The 17,917-nt window shown below is 40.0% G+C and overlaps 1 protein-coding gene across 2 annotated transcripts in view; it reads left to right on the forward strand.

Annotated features, from left to right (window-relative positions):
* UTRN (utrophin) overlaps positions 1–17,917 on the forward strand; it is a 583,727-nt gene that overhangs the window by 175,079 nt on the left and 390,731 nt on the right. Inside the window, exons 22-25 of one of the 2 annotated variants that reach the window (XM_084623224.1) lie at positions 3,528–3,694; positions 5,965–6,177; positions 16,035–16,148; positions 17,035–17,190. In XM_084623224.1, the coding sequence (XP_084479350.1) occupies positions 3,528–3,694; positions 5,965–6,177; positions 16,035–16,148; positions 17,035–17,190 (650 nt within the window). The remainder of the gene's footprint in view (positions 1–3,527; positions 3,695–5,964; positions 6,178–16,034; positions 16,149–17,034; positions 17,191–17,917) is intronic. The other variant, XM_084623225.1, reaches the window with a different exon arrangement.

Here is a 17,917-nt window from a genome sequence, read left to right on the forward strand (position 1 = left end):
ACTGGTGTGATTATATAGTGTTGTTTTTGATAAATAAAATTTGCAGAATTTCTGGTGCAGAATTCCCCCAGGAGTATAATATGTAACTGCATAGACTAAAGTGTAAGGTGTACATGCAAAGCCTTAGCTTCGGCATTTCTGGGCAGGGGCCTGATTCAAAGTCCACTCATGTTAGTGGAAACGCTTGCGTTGCCTTCAGTGGGTTTTAGATGAGGCCCTCAAACATTAATTCAAAATGTTTTTCCTCAGTGTAGCTAACTAAAACTCATACATAAAAGAACAACTTTTAAAAATCCTGAAAGGTGTGTAATTACTTTAGCAAATTAAAATGGTGGGCTTCCACTATTATTACCATGTCTAAAATGGGAGCTCAGAACCCCATGAAACAGCTACTTACTGTCACTTGGTAGGAAGGCGCAAGCAGGACAGTTCATGATTAGATTAAAGAATTGCTTTCCTATGTACTGATGATTAAATTTAAATAGTTATTTGTATGGGGCCTGATTCAGAGCCTACTGAATTCCTCAGGAGTCTTTTCATTGACATCGGTGGGTTTTGGATGAGGCCCATAGAATGTAACAGAAAATTGGAGTGCCAGATTACCTCCTCCATGCACCTTGCTAAATATGTTCTTCCCTAATGGGAAAAGTGATTATGCAAGGATGCTGCATTCCTGAAATTAAATTTAATTAATTAGCAAAACATATTTGAAGTATATGATACAGGATAAAGAACTAGGTACGCCTGTGGCATTATAGAAATAAATAATACTTTAGTGCAGGGTAAATTAGCCAACCACATGCCACTGAAGAATGGAAGATAGAGAGCTCTATGAAATTGAAATGTGCATAAGAAATTTGTTTTCTCTTTCAGCTTTGTCGAGCATACATAATTCTTTTTGGAAATACTTGTCTGAAGATGAATTCCATCTTTGAAGCTTTTAGGAGTTTGACCTGCTTCTCAGGAACATTCTCCTTGCCTCTCTGTATCATTAAAGCTTCACTATTAACATTCAAGTCATGCATACTGGCTTCTGAGGGATTTTAAATGTAGTGCACAAATATGTGGCTTTTAATATTTTACAGCCCAATATCAAGTGCACTGATCTATAAGTAGATTCCTCACCCCATAGTCTTTTGTTTTATACTTCAAAGAGGTTGGATGAAGTGTTTTATGCTGGCTCCAGTTGGGGGAGGAGAAAAGCTGTCTTTCCAGTGCAATAAAAATAGATTAAAATGCTATGCTATTAGGGCAGCTATTTAATGCATCCCGTAAGGAACGAACTCTTTAACTCACATTGTCAGAAAAGTTTCCCACGTATTATGCTTAAATTATGGGGTTTTATCATGCTCATTGTGATGAATTATTTTGTAATTATTATCATTTAGTGCACGTGCATATAAACAGATATATTGGTAACATACATTGCAGTAGATCATTGCAAGATGTGACTGGAATATGCTTGAGATTTTTTAATATCTAGAAAATCATTTGAAGTAAGCTTGTTTGTTTATGAATGACCATATATTTTAACCATTTATTACCTAGGAAACACATCCTAATTAAAGGGGTCAGATAATATATTCAGTGTAGATTATAGTCTTTGAAAGTGTAGTTTGTCTGCAGATTGGGGCGCATGGTATTTGCCCCCAAGGTACTCTCCGAACTTTTATAAAAGAACCTATTGTTTGTTAAAAAAAACTTTCTTATGTAGTGGAAACTGCATATAGTGCAGTATACTGTGTTTTTTGTGGTTTAACATAATTTGAATTGCTTGCAAATAGAAGGAACCTTCAGCATTTATAAGTTCCTACAATGGTGAGAAGTACTGGTGCTTGGAATCTGCAGAGTTTATAAGCTTGTACAGCTCCATAGGAATGTTGTGTTGAGAATTGCAACTTGAATTTTATTTCAAATAGGGTTGCAATTTCACTGTCAGTTCCTTATCAGCAGGTTTCACTGATTAAACACTGTGCTCCTACTTGCTATATCATGAAAGCTTTCCTTTTAAAACTGATATGGCTTCCTTTGAGAAATGGTGCTGCTGGATAGGTCTAATTGTCTCCAGAAGTGTTCACTTATTATTCAATTAGAAATGGTATGAAGTAGCACTGATAGTTTTAACAACCCATTGTTGAAAGTGAGCCTTTTGATTAATTTTTGGTGGTGGCAGTGAAGAATGTTGCATATGTATCCGAGGCCAGAGAGTACACATACTGCGGTACTATTTTGATAGCCATAATCGTGTTCAGTGCTGATTTTAAATTAAATATTGTGTTGGTAGTTTCTGAAACACACAAACTAATATGCCAAATTTCGGAGTAGCAGCCGTGTTAGTCTGTATTCGCAAAAAGAAAAGGAATACTTGTGGCACCTTAGACTAACAAATCCTTTGAGATTCCAAAGAAGTCAGAAGCAGGAAACCTAATTAAAAATAAATAGGCTTGCAAGGATTAGATTTTTATTGATAAAGGTTAATAAACATTGATTTCACCTCACACACACAATCTGATGGAAAAAATATTTCCTTGATGACTGAAATTTCAAGATAGGCAAAGTAAGAAAAATGTTACTTTGGGAGCTTATCAGAGTTTGACTTAAGACTATACTTTGTTTGTTTTGATCATTATAAAACTTTAACTTTTTGAATCCCAACATCTACTGTACTTTAAATAATTGTCTGATGCCCCTATTCTCTGCTCCCTGATTTCCTACAAATGAAAATTCAAATAAATAAAAATTGAAAAAAATATTATCCATCAAAATTATATAAAAAAGAATTCTGCCAAGCCTAAAAATAAATAAAGATGTGCAAACAGTTCACAACACATACTAACTTGCTGATTCATAGGTCCCTAGTTTTAGGCTGCTCCTCAGTGTTTCCAAATATTATTTGATGTATTGCCAGAATGGATTCACTCCCTGTTATTACTTCAGGAATATTAGACGTAGGTTAAAATTTTCAGAGCTAAGTTCCATGTTCAAAAATGGTCTTAAGTGTCTAAGTCCTTTTGGCTTTCAATGAGACTCAGGCTCCTAAGTGCCTAAATCACTTTTAAAACTAGGATTAAAGACTCCCTAGAATTAAAAACCGCAACAAGAAAGAGTCCTCCTCCTCCTTACTGATACTTCATTTTGTAAATTCTTTTCATTATGTCTCCATGTATCTGAAGAAGTGGGGTTTTTTACCTACGAAAGCTTATGCCCAAATAAATCTGTTCGTCTTTAAGGTGCCACCAGACTCCTCGTTTTTGTGGATATAGGCTAACACGGCTACCCCTCTGATACTTCATTATGTAAAAACACCAACAACTACACCTACAGATAAACTACCACCACCCCCACCAAAAAATTTTCCATGAAGTCCTAGCACTTTGCATATTTTGGCCTGAATTGCTAGCATGATAATCAGTATTTTGACTGCAGGAGTTTGTGTTCTAGCATTCATTCAAATATATGAAATATAGCTTAATTCCTTTTAGAAATAAAAACATTCTGTGCCCATTTCCTCCCTCTTTTAAAAATAGCAACCTTTTTATCAAAAACAGAGCTGGAATGCCAGCCTAGCCAGGATTACTTGGACACTTTGGAGAGGCTGAAAGATATATTGAATGAATTGGAGAGTAAAGTACCGTCCATCATGAGTGCCGCGGGTGACCCAAGTAAGGCTGAGAGAGCTTTGCAGCAGACAAAGGTACGTTTATTTTCACTTTTGCATCTAGAAATTTGGTGGTCTTGATAATTTACTTACCCCAAAGAAGCATTAATGCAGCTGCTTTTTCCCATCCTACATCCCAGTGCTTTAGCCAGCTTAACTGTGACTAGAGGTGTTCTCTAGCCAAATGAATTGGGATAATTTAAACTTTTTCCCATCACCTTGGAATTTCAGTTGGGTAAGGAATCTATCTTTTTTTATCCTAAACTGTGAAGAAGTATAGCTGTGAGCTATTGAAAGACCTGCCTTTCAGAAGCAAAGAGTACTGGCCCTTTGGAACCGTGGAGACCATTGCTTTAAAACATCTGTAGCTCGAGAGAAGTGAGACTTCACTTACTATTATTGCATGTATATAAAGTAAGTAAAGGTTTCAGAGTAGCAACTGTGTTAGTCTTTATCCGCAAAAAGAACAGGAGGACTTGTGGCACCTTGGAGACTAACCAATTATTTTTTGTTATAAATTTGTTAGCCTCTAAGGTGCCACAAGTACTCCTGTTCTTTTTATAAAGTAAGTAGATATCTTTGTCAAAACCTGCTATATAAATATACGAACCTCCCACTTCGTGTCTGTGTGTGTGTCTCTCTCTCTCTCTCCAAATAGTTAAACTGTTTAAAAAAAATCCCCCTAAATTAACTGTTCTCCCCTCCTCACCCCTTTTTGTAACTACGCTGTGCATGGAGAAACTTTTTTCTATGCATTAGTGTAGGAGATGAAGCTGGAGGAACTCTGCTGAAGACTAATCACTGGTTAATTTTTTTCTTTTTTTGGGTTTTTTTTTGTGGGTGGGTATTTGGGGGTGTTAAAATCCCCAGTAAGTGAGGCTATCAGTGCTTTACTTTATAGACAGCTGATTACAATATGGCAGGAATTCTATAGCTTGCTCTTTTGATACTGCTGCTGTGTAATTTAAAGTTGGCAGAAGCCTTTAGTACATGAGCTGTTGGAAATCATGAACATGCCATTTTTTTAGTCTCTGGGGTCTGTCTGACTGGACTTCTGTTTAAGAATCCCACTCCACCTCTGTGACTAATGGACCTGAAGAGAGATACTGTGCAGATGTATGATAGTATAAGAAAGAGAGACATGAGAGTTATAGTGGAGGGCAGCAAAGATCTCAGATGATGTTGAGTAGGAGGAACCTGAGTCTGTCTGCTCTCTTCACTCACCACTAACAAAGAGCCATAAGTGCCTGTGGCATAGAGCTTACGTTGGGATTGCGTTAGTCATCATTATACCACTCAGGTATATCATTATACCCCTTTACAGAAAGTGCATCTTCTTTCCAGAAACTTTAGCCTGAAAACAGACTTATCAGATGGACACTTTGCAGTTTGTACAGACTGATAAGCAAGTGCCAGTCATAAGAGGAAGCACAAAATAAGTTTCCTGTGTGTCTTTTCTCACTAATTACATGGTGAATTTGAAAATGTTAAAATGTTCATAGAGGAGAAAACTTCTCCATTACAGTACGTGTAATTAGAGATCATCACAAGTCAGCAATGGGTGCAAATATTAGCATTTTTGTGGGATTCTTTTAAAAAACCAAACTTCAGAACACTAACAGAAATGCCTGATTTAAGTAAAACTGTGGTGATCTCGGTTCTTATTTTAAATTTGTCTCAAAGGATGTGAGGGTTTTCTTTGTAGTTAATATTTGAAAATTAGGTATTTGGCCTATCCTGTGGCTCTTTAGAACTTTAAAAATCATGACACCTATAGTTATTACTATAATCTTATATTATAACTGGTATAGCAGCACCAAAAGCCAAGGTAGCCATTGCTTCCATAGTGCTTCCTGTAACATATTTTGATTTATGTGATAACATGCAATATCAATGGGACACTGAGGCTGAAGGGAGTGTCTTAGCTCCATTTTCTGCCTCTTTTGACTCAAATTCCTTAATGTAGACTATTTGCATGTGTGCACATACTGGGTATATCACAGTATTTAGGGTTACCATATGTCTGGGTTTTCCTGGACAGGACATCTTTTTTGGTTTTCCAGTCTCGGTCTGGGCCGATTTTTGAAATATGAACAAATGTCGATGATTTGGTACTGCCATCGTTACTTCTGCTGCTGGCAATGGCGCTGCCTTCAGAGCTGGGTGGCCAGAGAGTGGCGGCTGCTGTATCCCTCTCCCACCACAACTCTCCCCTTCTGGCAGTGTCCTCTATTTGGGAACTTGAAATATGGTAACCCTAAAAGTACTACTCATATGTACATTCTTTTTCTGTTTTCTCCCTGCAGACTGTTTGTGAAACAATAGAAGGCCAGAAACCCACCGTAGATAAACTTGCTGCAGAAACAAAAGCTTTGGAAAAACATGCTTCCTCTGATATAGCAAAGATCTACAAGCAAGAGTTCAAGCATGTACAGGAGCAATGGGACAAGTTAAAGGTCAAGTTTTCTAATGATGTTCACCTACTAGAGGAAATTGTCTCTAAACTGAGAATATTTGAGGTAAAGTGAAAAATATTTGGGTTTATATCTGTTTACATACCCAGTAAAAGTCCTTTTCCTTCTCCCTATGCAAGTATGAATCCAGCTGATGTTTGACTTCAACATTAAATATGTATTGGCCACAGATTTAAGTACAATATAAAAATCTTATCACAGGGAATGCTGAAGTATTCATAGTGTAGTGTTGTCATGAGTCTCTCAATTTTAAAACCTCTGATTTACTTTTTGATCATCTGAGAATTTTTATTTAAAAAAAAATCCTCCTTTTTACTCTGTTTCTGGAATGGCAAGGGTCAAGTTTATCATTAAGAGTTTACTCCTGCTAGGTGCTGAGTGCCCTCGGCTCTCATTGATGTCAGTGGAAGCTGAGAGCATTCAGCGCCTCTCAGGGATGTTCAGCACCTTACAGAATACAGCTTTAAATGTTTTGCTTTTCTGTGTCTGAAAAGTAAGAGTCCCATTTCTGCTGCTGAATCTGAGTCCCTTGAAGTTGAGTTTGTATTAAGTGTAGTATTGGATTGGCACAGTGCCTTCAAAGAGTAAGGGGAAAAGGAGGGTGATATACAGGAACGGTTTTCCAGTTCTAAAAATTAGTCTTTGAAATCTCAGGAAGGTGGGTAATGGTTAGTAAGAATAATTAGCATTTACAGTGTATGGTACTTCATCATTTTTTAAAACGCTTTTCAAGCAGTCCTCGGCAACAGTTCTCTGAGGAAGGAAAAGAAATAGCCTCACTTTAGAATGGGAGGGATTACTTGCTCTGTGTCACAGATTCATTGTGTAAAATGGATTTAAATTAACTTCTGGGTCGCCTTCCCATTCTCAGTTTATTAATCTGTACTATCTCTATGGGGAAGCAAAAACATGAAAATTGAGTGCATCATAACTTGCTTTCAAAATGTAGCTCAAAAAATATAGTACTAACCATCATTTGTAATTATGAAGTGGAGAGTGTGTGCCAATCAGAGCAGATTAAAAACCAGCCTGTCCGTTAATAAGGAGTCATTGGTGTGTCTAATGTGATTAGTGTAGTGTGTAAGCAGACATTTTGAATACATTTCAGATCTGGGCTTCCTCTTCTTACTTTATTTCAAAATCTAGAAAGTAAAAAATGTGTGTCTGGGAGATCTACTCATCTATCCCTAATTAGTCCATTTATGGTAGTTCCAGATTCTGAATATAAAGTTTCCTTTACCACCGTTTTGCAGCTAGAAATTGCTGACAAAGGAGATGCTGAGCTCTCAAATTGAACTGCTGTCTGAATTTTATATTTCCACTTCAAGAATCTGCCTTATTTGGAGATGTTTTAATATGCATTAAACATCTTTGAATAATCTCTATATTCTCTTCCATTTGAAGAATATATGTTTTATAATATAGCATAAGATTCAGAGAAAGGAGAGAGTGCTTTTTTCCTCTTCTGATCCCACTACTTTTGGGGTGGGAGTGGGGGGTAGAATGTACACTTTACTTGGAGAAATTTTAATCCAGACAAGGATGTAACAGGGTGGTTTGCCCTATGGGCTGCTGAGCCTCAGGCTAAGTCAGCGCTGATTACAGGATGAGCTTCGCCTTAGCGGGATCAGGAAATTCCCTGTAAAAGGCAGCAGGTGGCTGTAGCTAGCTGGGGAATGCTCAGGAAATACAAGTCAGAGGAGTTAGCTTGCAGCAACGAGAAAGATTTGACTGTTGCAGAGACATTGAACTGTGCCCAGCTCTGGGAAAAAGGGGTTGTTAACCCTCTAATGAAGTGGGGAGAGATGCTGAATGGGGGTTGGGGCCTCGAGGGCCTGTGTATTTCTGAGGACTGAATAAAATGGACCCCAGGCTAGGAATGTTTTAATTTCTTTTGGACTGTCTTGATTTTGGGGACCCATGTGAAGAAGTCTACAGGAGCAGATTACTGCAGAGGCACCTCTGGGCACGAGGGGGTGCTTGGGTGGTGGCCAACCCTGATACTAAGAACTTGTCAGTGGAGACCTACATTTGCCTAAGTTGAGACTGTTAATGGTATGGCTAAGTAACATAGGCCTGGCTTGCAGAGTTTTAGTCAAAGCTGGATAAGCTGATTAAGGTTGATAAATGAAAAAATGGTTGGGATTTGCTACCATAAGCTTGGAAAAACATACTTGTGGTGCTAAATCCTAGCCTCACTCCTTCGTAGGGACAGAGTATACACTCACATGCTCATGTGAGTATTTTGCTAGGTTATTTACTAATTATTCATCCTAGATCTGGAGCTGGCTTCCAGTTTACCCCTGAGTAACTGGCTGGGCAAGCTCTCTGAGTATTGGTATAACAATCACTGAAATATGCCCCTATTTAATAAACTTGTAAATAGAATCCACAAAGCAGTCTGAAATTAGAGGGAGGTGAAGGGAGTTCTCAGAAGGAAGCTATCTGCTGCTTTCTGTTTATTACTGGGAAGTCCTGTTGCCTGTAATACTGAGAGGAGTACGAGCGGTCTGTCTACTTTATCAGAAATACCTGGTTTGTTTAAAAAATAGTTGCTGCTTAATTATTTATGCAGCCCAGGATCAGGTGGAGATCCATTTCTGCCAAGATATGCTCACTCTGTTTCATCAAAACTCTCACTTTTTTGCTACTTTCATGGCACCAATCTGAGGGATCTTAAAAAGTAGGGAAGGTCTGAGCTCAGGGGGCAGCCTGATTTTACTTCTGTTGAAGTCAATGGCAATCCTTTTCATTGATTTCAGTGAGTTGGAGAAGGCCTAAGGTGAGCATCTCTGTTTTATAGTCTAGAGCTGGAAATGACCATTTAAGTCATCTACTTATTCTCTCTGGCTGGCCAGGGTTATTCCCTGTTGTAAATTTACCAGGATTTTCCCCAGTCTAGTTTTAAACCTGCCAAGTGATGGAATTTCAGCCAAAACCTTTGGTGATTATTCTGCATGCATCTCACTTTTAAGAGGTTTATCTTGATGTTAAGCCTACAATTTCCCTTTCTTAATCTCACCCCATTCTTCCTAGTATTGCCCTTCATGCTAAATAACTCCTCTTCTTCCATATGTTCACATCGTTCAAATTACTAGTAGACTTACAATGGTTCCCTCTTAGTTCTCACTTAACTATAGATACTTAACTTTTTAAGTATTGCCTCAGCTCCTCATTCAGTTTTGCAGTTCTTTTCAGAACTCCCTCTAATTTCTTGTAATTGCAATATCTTTCTTGTAACTAGTTGCACATCAAATTCAACATTTACTGCAGTCATTTGAATAATCCCCATGTTCACCCACTTAAACATGCTTATCCTGTGCAGGATTGGGCCCTGAAAATGCTCCCTTTTGCATACACATGAGCATGAGAGAACAAGGTAGCGTACTCCGTTATTGTATCAGAATTATCTCCGTGATGTGATGCAGCTACAAGCTGAGGGAAAAACTCTCCTTTCTGATCTTCATAGTAGTACTCAATGTTAGTGTACTGCCCTCCCTGTGTGTTTGGGTCACCCACTGATGTCAAGGCTGCTGATGTTCTACTGATGTCAATAGGAGTTCTGGAGACATAGGGAGAACAGAATGCTGAAGTTGAGTTCTGCTGTGCAGATCTAAGAACAGAATTTTTTCCCCAGCGGGGAACTAGGTACCAGTACATAGTTTTAACAGAGGGGAAAAGCTTAAGAAAACTGCAGAAGGAGACCGTACTGGAGTATTCTGAAATGTGCAGTGGTGGTGCCTGAGGAGAGGTTCTTCAAATGGCTTAAATGTGGGTGTTTTTTAATACACTGAAACTTTTTTCTGATAGTTTTTGCCAGCATTTCCTGAATGTTTTGTAAAGCTATCAATAAACGAACAAACCTACATAAAGCTGCATATTTGTAGCTTCCGAGTTCCTTTGAAGAGCTTTGTTAGCGCATACATTGGCGGTGATATCCCGGGATGCTGTAGTTTAAAAACCATCATAGTTTAAACATGAAGATTGAAACAAAAACTTCATGGTTAGGACTGGGCAGATCAGAGTGAAGTTTGCAGTGCCAGGGGAGGGAGGATCTAATCTGTAAACTAGTTGTATTTGCATAGATATTCTATACCCAGACTTAGTAAAGCAGATAGATGAGTGGGTAGGCAAGAGACATGGGAGTGAGTTGAAGCAAGTGAGATCCTGATGAAGATAGTTTGCATTTATATGATTATTGTTTTGTTTTTAATCAATTTTCTCATGCTTTTAAATTTACATTTTGCAGCAATATGAACACTTAGTTCTGAGATCTACACCTGACAAATATCATTATCCCCATTTTACATATAGGCAACCCAGAGAGTGAAGTGACTTATCAAAGGTCGTACAGCAGGTCAGTGGCAGAGCCTGTCCTGTTCACTGGACTATGCTACAAGGGACCATGGAATTTCCCCTTAATTGTGGGAAGCGAATTCTGTGGGTCATCAGTGGCACATGGACTAAAATGTGTGTTTAGATTTCACTTTGGGAAATAAGAGAGGAAACAGTAATTTTATTCAGCTTTGTTAAATGGTGCGCAGCTTTACAAATTTCAGTGGAAAATATTGTAGAAAATACTATTTGGCAAATGATCCCACTCTAAAGAGACCATCACACTCGCACATCCGCTGGATTGATAGCTGTGGGAGGGACTGTTGTGTAGAAATATCCAGAAGGATTCCTCCTCAGCATCTTGTCCATGGATGGCAGGGTTTGCCTCCCTGTCATGAAGGCGACAAAGCCTGCCCCTAAAGCTGACACGTCTCTTCAGCCTCCTGCACTGGCTCTGGCCTCTTATCTCTCTCAGGTAGCACAGCTAGTAATGGAAGAGAATTGCAGGGATCTCTCCTGCTCTGTGGTTGCAGCTGTCCCTGGGTTCCTCCTTGCAGGGACTGACCTGGGAGAGAGAATACAGAGAAGTTTGTCCTATTTTTTAGGTAGAGTTCTGAAGGGGCTCCTAAGGGTCTTATGATATACGCCCCCCTGGCCATCACCGTCTCCCCTCCTTTTCTCCACATGGAAAGTGGACAGCTGAGAGGCCCTCGGCAGGGGTGGGGGCGGTGCCAAATAAGTGTGAGCGCTCCCATTTTGTGCAGAATGGTTCATATCTGTGCATTAAGAGGACCACCCCCACATGAGAACATAAGTGGTATGATCTGGCCCTGAGTTTTAATATACGTTGTATTATATGTCTTTGTCATAGAATCCTAGAAGATCAGGGTTGGAAGAGACCTCAGGAGGTCATCTAGTCCAATCCCCTCCTCAAAGCAGGACCAACCCCAACTAAATCATTCCAGTCAAGGCTTTCTCAAGCTGGGCCTTAAAAACCTCTAAGGATGGAGATACCACCACCTTCCTAGGTAACCCATTCCAGTGCTTCACCACCCTCCTAGTGAAATAGTGTTTCCTAATGTCCAGCCTAGATCTCCTGCACTGCAACTTGAGACCACTGCTGTTTGTTCTGTTGTCTGCCACCACTGAGAACAGCCTAGCCCCATCCTCTTTGGAACCTCCCTTCAGGTAGTTGAAGGCTGCTATCAAATCCCCCCTCACTCTTTTCTTTTGCAGACTAGATAACCCCAGTTCCCTCAGCCTCTCCCTGTAAGTCATATGCTCCAGCCCCCTAATCGTTTTAGTTGTTCTCCGCTGGACTCTCTCCAATTTGTCCACATCCCTTCTGTAGTTGGGGGACCAAAACTGGATGCAGTACTCCAGGTGTGGCCTCACCAGTGCTGAATAGAGGGAAATTATCAATTCCCTCAGTCTGCTGGCAATGCTCCTACTACTACAGCCCAATATGCTGTTGGCCTTGGCAACCAGGGCACGCTGCTGACTCATATTCAGTTTCTCGTCCACTGTAATCCCCAGGTCCTTTTCTACAGAACTGCTGCTTCGCCAGTTAGTTCCCAGCCTGTAACAGTGCATGGGAGTCTTCCATCCTAAGTGCAGGACTCTGCACGTGTCCTTGTTGAACCTCATCAGATTTCTTTTGGCCCAATCCTCCAATTTGTCTAGGTCACTCTGGACCCTATTCCTACCCTCCAGCATATCTACCTCTCCCCCCATTTTAGTGTAATCTGTGAACTTGCTGAGGGTGCAATCCATCCCATCATCCAGATCATTAATAAAGATGTTGAACAAAACTAGCCCCAGGACTGACCCCTGGGGCACTCCACTTGATACCAGCTGCCAACTAGACATCAAGCCGTTGATCACTACCAGTTGAGCCCAAGAGTCTAGCCAGTTTTCTATCCACTTTATCGTCCATTCATCCAATCCATACTACTTTAACTTGCTGGCAAGAATACTGTGGGAAACCGTATCAAAAGCTTTGCTAAAGTCAAGATATATCACATCTACTGCTTTCCCCATATCCAGAGAGACAGTTATCTGATCATAGAAGGCAATCAGGTTAGTCAGGCAGGACTTGCCCTTGGTGAATCCATGTTGACTGTTCCTGATCACCTTCTTCTCCTCAAAGTGCTTCAAAATGGATTCATTGAAGACCTGCTTCATGATTTTGCTGGGGACTGAAGTGAGCTGACTGGTCTGTAGTTCCCTGGGTTCTCTTTCTTCCCTTTTTAAAATATGGGCACTGTATTTGCCTTTTTCCAACTTCCGGGACCTCCCCCAATCGCCATGAATTTTCAAATATAATGGCCAATGGCTCTGCAACCATCTCAGCCAACTCCCTCAGCACCCTTGAATGCATTGGGTCCCCTCCCACTCTGGACCCATGGACTTGTGCATGTCCAGATTTCCTTAACCTGTTCTTTCACCTCTGAGGACTTCTCACTTCCTCCCCATACTGTGTTGCCCAGTGCAGCAGTCTGCAAGCTGACCTTGTCTGTTAAAACTGAGGGGGGGAGAAAAGCATTGAGTACTTCAGCTTTTTCCACATCATCTGTCACTATGTTGCCTTCCCCATTCAATCAGGGTCCCACAATTTCCCTGATCATCATCTTGTTGCTAACATACTTGTAGAAACCCTTCTTGTTACCCTTCACATCCCTTGCTAGCTGCAACTCCAGTTGTGTCTTGGTCTTCCTGATTACACCCCCTGCATGCTCTAGCAATATTTTTATACTCCTCCCTTGTCAGCTGTCCAAATTTCCACTTCTTGTAAGCTTCCTTTTTGAATTTAAGCTCACCAGAGATTTCACTGTTAAGACAAGCTGGGTCTCCTGCCCTATTTGCTATTCTTTCTGCACGTCAGGATGGTTTGTTCCTGCATCCTCAATAAGGCTTCTTTAAAATACAGCCAGCTCTCCTGGACTCCTTGTCCCCCCATATTAGCCTCCCAGGGGATCCTGCCCATCAGTTCCCTAAGGGAGTCAAAGTCTGCTTTTCTGAAGTCCAGGGTCCGTATTTTGCTACTCTCCTTTCTTCCTTTTGTCAGAATCCTGAACTCAACCATCTCATGGTCACTGCTGCCCAGGTTGCCACCCACTTTTACTTCCCCTACCAATTCTTCTGTGTTTGTAAGCAGCAGGTCAAGAGGAGAACGGCCCCTAGTTGATTCCTCCAGCATTTGTACCAGGAAGTTGTCCCCAACACACTCCAAAAACTTCCTGGATTGTCTGTGCATTGTAGTTGTTTTAAAAGGAATGCTAAGTATCTTTTTCGTCTCTCTTCCCTCCTCAAATTCTTTTCTAGATTATCATACTTCCACCATATTGTAATATTTGGTTCTCTTGTTTGCATACTTATACTCTTGCTTTCATTTTTCTTTAACCTACTGCAAAGAAATATTGCACATGCTTCTTATAGGGACTCATGTTGATATTCAGTACATGTAATCTTTGTTTCCAGTTGGTGATCTTTGTTTCCAGTTGGGATGAAATTGTCCTATTATTGACCTCATCCAAATTTAGGGTATAATTTAAAAAAAAAAAAACACCCCCTGCCTTATGCATTTGACTGACTCATTCTCTTTCTGCATGATGTGTAAGTATTTACTTCATTAAACCTAGAACATAAGACGCATACTGGGTCAGACCAATGGTCCATCTAGCCCAGTATCCTATCTTCCGACAGTGGCCAATGCCAGATGCTTCAGAGGGAGTGAACAGAACAGGGCAATTATCAAGTCATCCATCCCCGTCGTCCAGTCCCAGCATCTGGCAGTCAGAGATGTAGGGCATCCAGAGTATGAAATTTAATTAAGATGAAACCACATCTCAACTGTCTGAGACCCAAGGGTAGGTGAAGTAATAACTCCTATTGGACCAACTCCTGTTGGTGAAACACAAGCCTTTAAGCCCATGCAGAGCTCCCTGTCAGGTCTGAGAGAGGTACTCAGCATTACTGCTACATCTCCCAGACCTGAAGAAGAGTAAGTTCAAAAGACTGGTTTTCTCATTAACAGGAATCGGTCCAGTCAAAGACAGTACCTTACCCACTGTGTCTCTAATACTCCGGGACCAACATGGCTACAACAACACTGCAAACAATCTTAATGTTCTGGTTTTTCAAATAAGAACATTCAAAAGCAAGGTACTTAAGCACATACCTAACTCTAAAGCATGTGAATTATCCTATTGCATTTGGTTTGACTAGTTATGTGCTTAACGTTAAGCAGGTGCTTAAGTAAACTGTCAAATCTTAGTCTTAAGTAAATACATATTTCATATGGAACTGTTGTTTCACTGTTGGAGCTTCCTATGGTTTGTTTTGAAAACTGATTTCACAAACCAGTCTAATCAGCTGCAGAAAATTCCAAAAGCTGGAGGAGGAACAAAACAAGGTCAAGAATCTAACCATAAATCTTTCCAATAGTGGATTTGGGACAAAAATAAGTACTGCAGTGCTTTAATGGGCTTCCAATGCAGATATTTTTTTAGAAATTGGCAGTGTCATATTTGGATCCTGAAAGTATTATTGTTACAAGGTTCCAATGAAATAAGACATACCTTTCTTCAGCTTTGGAATGCAGTATGGAATATATACTTTATAAGACTCAATTGTAGCTTTTAAGGAACAGCTCTGTATTGGAATGGTTGTGTCAGCATAAAGTGAAACTGAGGTACAACAAATTGAAAAATGAGAAAATGAATACTTTTTTTCTGCAAAGTGTAGCTAACCCAAGGACCTCTTTATCCCAAATATAATTGAAGCAGCGAGTATATCAGGGGTTTTAAAACATTAGGCTTAAATAACAATATTACACATCCACAATTACATTAGACAGGATAAAACTTTTTTGTTAGAAGGGATACAAATCTTCATTCTTCAGGGCATAAGCTAACTGATAAGAGTTAAGACACTTCCCTGTATCTGGTAATGGCCACTCTGAGATAGGCGATTGGATTTAGTGTATCATTATTGTGATCAGGTGTGACATTTTCTACACATCTGCGTTCCTTAGAAAGGCAAAATGCCTCCCAGTGGTCCCCAGCAGGCACGGAGGAGGAGCATCCTTGGTACTGCACCTTTTAAAGAGATACAGTGTGCACCATTCCTACCTGTGTCAGTGCAGTGCAATGGGGAGGGAAAGGATTCATGGCCCCACCTCCTTGGGCACAGTGCATTTCTGGGGAATATGGCGGGGGCAGTCCCTGCACTCCTGTCTACAAAGTGGCCTATAGTTGTGCCTGGTCTTCACAGAGGCCTTACAGTAGGGTGTGGGCAGAAACTCCTTAACCCTGTACTCACCCCCCTCCTCTGTGCACCTGTTTAGTGGCCAAGATCAGTGCAGTCTGTATTTAGAAGTTTTGTTACTTGCATGTATTACTTTACAAACATTCATATAAGTCTGAGGGTGGGAAACAAATCTCTCAAACAGAACAGAAATTGAAGCTATGCTAGCAGCTTTTAAAATTGTCCTCCCTTGTTACTGATAGCTGTTGAAATGCTGTAGTTATAGGCTGTTCATCATGGAGTTACTGTGTTCAATTCAGGCTGATTCAAAAATCATTCAGAAGTGGATGGATGGTGTGAAGGACTTCTTAATGAAAGAACAGGCTATCCAAGGAGATTCTGAAGGGCTTCAAAGACAGCTTGACCAATGCACAGTGAGTTCTGCTTATCTAGGGAACCTTCTGCAATAGTGTTTTTCTCATCTTTATTATTTTGCTGCTGTTATTAAACAGAGTGTGTGACACGTTCAGTGAAGCATGGCAAAAATTCTTTCCCTTTGTTGTCATCTTTTTCTTGTCCAGGTTATATTTTTCAATTAGCCCTTCAATCCATTTGACCCTAATAATACATTGCACTTCAGAGAGCTTCTTCCAGGCCTCCTAGTATGCTTACAAATATCTAATATAATGTAGCTACACAACTCCCATGATAGATAGGTAAGTGTTTCCCACATTTTATGGATGAGGGACCTGGGACAGAGGAAAAAGTGACTTTCCTTGGTAATAAAAGAAGTCCTGCGCAGAGTCAAGAACCACATGCAAATCTCCCAACTCCCCAGTTCTGGGCCTCAACCTTTCTTCCCAACCAATGACTAGTAGTATTATCCCCCAATGCTTATGAATTTTCGCTGAGAGCATGTGAATAAACCCTGAAACGTAGTCAGTTTGTGTGGCTTTCCCTTGTTTCTGGAAATTTGGAAATGTCCAAAACACTTGTGCATCCTCTTCAAACCCGTGGCGTTCCAAGAGGATAATATAGGCATTTGGCATTTTTTGAATATTAATTTGAATGATGTAATGATTGAGTCAGGTGGGCTATAGTTATATTGTCTATTATGCCTATGGTACACACTCTGCTGACTGGTATATGAATAGGATTGATATTTATCTTGGTGTCTCATTGCCTTTAGTACAGATGTATTTGAGAAAATAAAAATGACAGGAATGCATATCGTACAGATGTCTTACAAAAATAAATGCATAATTCGTGTACTCCCATAATAGGGGTTGTTAACATGTTCTTTCTCTGATACATGTTTAGATGTTTGTTAATGAAATGGAAAAGACTGAGCTGACTTTGAAAGAGATGAAAGAAGTAGAGTCCACTTTAAGAAGCCAGCCTGTTGTAGGAGTTGATACCTGGATAAAGTCTAGGCTATTCGACTGCGAGGCAAAATGGGAGAAACTGAGCAAACAGGTCAGTAACTGATAGCATTACTACTTATTTGTTTTATCTGGTACTGTAACTGTTCATTGCTTTTTTACTTTGTGGGTGTTAATGGGCTAGATGGGTAATAATAGAATAGTCAAGCCTTTAGATGTAACATCCCATTTATAAAATCTGTTTAAAAAGGAAATTTGTAGTTTGATATTGTAGCCTGCTAGGAAAAAATGGTATGATGGGCTTGTTCAAGGAATCAATGCTTTACTTTGACACTGAACTTTTTGAGGTAAATGTCTGTTTCTAATTTTTAAATGTTTATAATTCAAAAAGTTGTTGATACAATGATAAATCAAAAGAAAAGATGACTGATCAAGAATAGTTTTTACCAGCGCATGTGTTTCATTTTATTAAGTATGTTTAAGTCACATTTTAACATCCTGTGATGTGCCCTTTTGGTTCTGTTGAACAGAACAGCCTGCAGCACGCATGCTCTATTGCCAGAGGTCTTAAAACACCGTCCCATTGACTTCATTTGGAGTTGCGTTTGTGGCTCTGGGAGATAGATGGCCCTTAGTTTAAGTTTTAAAAGTAATATATTGAAATCATTTTTAATGAGAATAGTGGAAGACTTTTAAAACAGGTATGTGACGGGGTCCCATTGCTCTTGTCCTCTTTTTGTTTTGCACAGAGACCTTCCCTTCTGTAGATACCACCATGCGGTTTATTTAGTGTGTCACTCCTCCAGCTTTTACTAGGGTGA

The sequence above is a fragment of the Lepidochelys olivacea genome (assembly GCF_965140295.1).
Source record: "Lepidochelys olivacea isolate rLepOli2 genome assembly, chromosome: 3".
NCBI classification, from domain to species: Eukaryota; Metazoa; Chordata; order Testudines; family Cheloniidae; genus Lepidochelys; species Lepidochelys olivacea.